The sequence below is a fragment of the Geospiza fortis genome, unplaced genomic scaffold (assembly GCF_000277835.1).
Source record: "Geospiza fortis unplaced genomic scaffold, GeoFor_1.0 scaffold34, whole genome shotgun sequence".
Classification (NCBI taxonomy): Eukaryota; Metazoa; Chordata; class Aves; order Passeriformes; family Thraupidae; genus Geospiza; species Geospiza fortis.
The window spans coordinates 532,037-535,168 of record NW_005054474.1 but is presented as its reverse complement, the minus strand read 5'-3'; the positions used below and the strand labels follow the sequence as shown (position 1 = coordinate 535,168).

Below are 3,132 nucleotides of genomic sequence, written 5' to 3'. Positions count from 1 at the left end.
TTTCCCTGTGAGTACCTGAAGCCAGGGAAGCTGAATAAAGGAGAATTCTCCCTTCTCCTTTTGATTTATAGCAGCTTCTCCCCAGAAGCTGTGCACAACCTGCAGTGCTTTCCACGTGCTGACCTCTGCATCAGCACAGTTGGAAGTTGTGACCTCAGCTGACAAAGGCTGATCTGGCACTGCCTGAGGGGGAAAAGTGACTCCTCTGCCAGCACTGGGAGCTTTTCATGTTCTCCTGTGAGGGTTTTGCCCTTCACATGCTCAGCAGATGGGTCCCAGGCAGCAATTCCCAGCTGGATCCCTGGTTTTGTGCAGAGCTCAGTGCTAACTCTCCCTCTTGCTCCTTTTGCAGTGTTACCTGTACCTCTTCTACAGCTCAGCCAGGAAGGTGAAGACGTTTGTGCTCCTTTTCTGTGTCTGTTCGTGCAACATCTACTTGTATGGATTGAGGAACCTCTGGCAAATCTCCTTCCACATAGGAGTGGCTTCTCTTTCCTCTTACCAGATCCTGACAAGGCAGCTCCTGGAGAAGCAGCCTGACTGTGGTGTATGAAAAAATAACAAACTTGGGGGTTTGCTACTCTGTTTTTACAACTCTTTTTTTGTATTCACCTGGCCAAAAAATAGCTCAGAGTGTTTTTTAACCATCCATGGCAATGGTTATTGCAAGGAGAACAGCTCCAAGCAACTTGGGATAAGTAGGATCCTGTAATTATGTCCAGCACACAGCAAGGGGTGCGGCTGTATTTCACATGGTGGGGCTTGTCAGGTGTCACCACAGATGGAAGTTCTTACCTTCAGCAGGCTTTTCCTCCTTGGCTGCCACCATCCAGAGAGCATTTTGCCATTTGTCTCACTGGCTCTGTGAGAGCTGGGCAGGTCAGTCTTGCCCTGCTGCTGCAAATACCCCAATTGTGTAGAAAAACAAGGGTAAAGTGATGGGTAACATTTCTGTCTCTAGATTGTCTTGGTGAATGTGAGTAAAGGGGTTGTTTGCTGTAATTAGGTGAGTGCAGAATCAGTGGGGAAAATGCTGAGGGTGAGCTTCAGGATCATTTTTCTGGGTTTGGAAGGACAGGGAAAGGCTGTGGCTCTTTTATAAACCATAAAGTCTATAAATATCTCCTTGTCTGAACAGCACATTGCAGTTTAGTGTGTGCTCATGGGTTAATTGCAAATGTGCTTGGGGCAGCAGAAAATAATCCAAGTGGGTGTAAGTGATCTGTCAGCTCTTGTGGCCTTTGTTTCCTTGGCTAAGGTCACTTTTGGGATAAGGGCAATTCCATGTTTGCTTGGCCTGTATGGATAATAAATCTCTCAAGCCTATTTATGACAGGCCACTGACTCCTTCACCTTTTTTTAATAAAATGAGTAGCTGGTGAGTAGAAAGCCATTTTTCCAGGAATGGAAAGCAAGAGCAGGTTCTCTTTGTTCTGTAGAACACCTGTGGTTAATGGTGGTGAATTCTTACACTCAGAGGAGTTTCTGGGTGTGCACTTTGGAATTGGGGACTGCAATTCCCAACCTCTGCTGCACTGGCTCTTCTGCTCTGTCATGGATCCAGGTGCACAGGGGCATTTTAGGGCATAGATGAATAATTTAGGCTGGCTGTTCAAAAAATGCATAGCAGTTTGATGCAGCTGTCCTTGAGGGCTTGTAGAGATTCAAACTGTAGGTATGTTACTGTGGAATTATAGTCCTAAAATTTCCTTTTTTTTTTTTTTGTTCTTACTGGTCATTCCCATTTCTTTCACCAAAGATTTCTTTTTCCTCTCACATAGTCTCTACCTCCGGTTGCAAAGAGATTAACATGCAGCAGAGTTGTCTTTTTTTTGCAGGAACACTTGACAAAATTATTTTCTTTTATGTCAGTGAGTTTTCCTGGAATCTCAGGATGCAAACGTAAGGATCAGACCAGAAATTTGTGGTGCTGGACCTTGGAAGCACTTCTGGATGCAGCTGGCTGCAGCAACAGCATCCATGGGCAGCTCATTCCAACCTGGACAGTTTGTAGGACATCAGGAGACTTAGTGCCAGGAGGAAAATGTAGGGATTTCTTTTTCACTGCATTTACTGGAACAACAATGTGATAAAAACCTCCAAAGTGTGAGGAATAGTCTGGTAGGAATGATGGAGGAATATTTTAGCCAGGTATTTAAGGACATAGCTCGAGCTGTGCCATAAGGGAAAGGTTTTCTGTTCTAAAGCAGAAAATTTCTTTCTTTTATGTCAGTGAGTTTTCCTGGAATCTCAGGATGAAAATACGAGAATCAGACCAGAAATTTGTGGTGCTGGACTTTGGAGGCACTTCTGGATGCAGCTGGCTGCAGCAACAGCATCCATGGGCAGCTCATTCCAACCCAGACAGTTTGTAGGACATCAGGAGACAGTGCCAGAGCTTTTCTCTGGAGGAAAATGTAGGGATTTCTTTTTCACTGCACTTACTGGAACAGCAACATGACAAAAACCTCCAAAGTGTGAGGAATAGTCTGGTAGGAATGATGGAGGAATATTTTAGCCAGGCATTTAAGGACACAGCCTGAGCTGTGCCACAAGGGAAAGGTTTTCTGTTCTAAGGGAGAGGATTAAAGTTGTTTGTCTGTCATTATCCCACTTTTCTGTCAGACTGCAAGTGGGGAAATGCAGCCACAATTCAAGCCCTGTCCCTGAGACACCAAGGTGACCCCCCAAATGTGAGAGGTTTTGTGCTGCTTTTAATTTTCAAGCTGTTCACTCCCAGTTTTCCCTGGTAAATTACTTCTGGAGACTGCGGAACTCAGCCACAAGTTTGGATTACAAGTTTAAAAAAAAAAATCTACAAAAAGAACACCCCAAAAATCTGACACTAGAAACTTAACACTTTAGGGATAATGGATCTGGTGACTGGTGGTGTTTTCCAGGAGCATAAATTGGGTATTAACCCACTGGATTCATGTGGGGAAAGGATGAAGCATTTTATACAGACAGACAGATCTTCATGAAAAGGACTTTAGGACAGGAGCCAACTCCCTGCTCCTCCTGCCTTTTTATCCTCACTCTGGCTAAAGAGTCCAGAAGAGCTTTTCCTGTTTCTCCACACAGAGCATTTCCAGAGGGCATTCCTCAGAGCTGACTGGAAAAGTTGGAACATTC

At 44.6% G+C, this 3,132-nt stretch overlaps 1 protein-coding gene across 2 annotated transcripts in view; it reads left to right on the top strand.

Moving 5' to 3' along the window:
* Nucleotides 1-2,814, top strand: part of SEC22C (SEC22 homolog C, vesicle trafficking protein) — a 20,396-nt gene extending 17,582 nt beyond the window's left edge. For both annotated transcript variants that reach the window (XM_005428193.2, XM_031062953.1), the window contains one exon: nt 353-2,814. In XM_005428193.2, the coding sequence (XP_005428250.1) occupies nt 353-553 (201 nt within the window). In that variant the 3' untranslated portion in view covers nt 554-2,814. The remainder of the gene's footprint in view (nt 1-352) is intronic.
* Nucleotides 2,815-3,132: the final 318 nt, after the last annotated feature.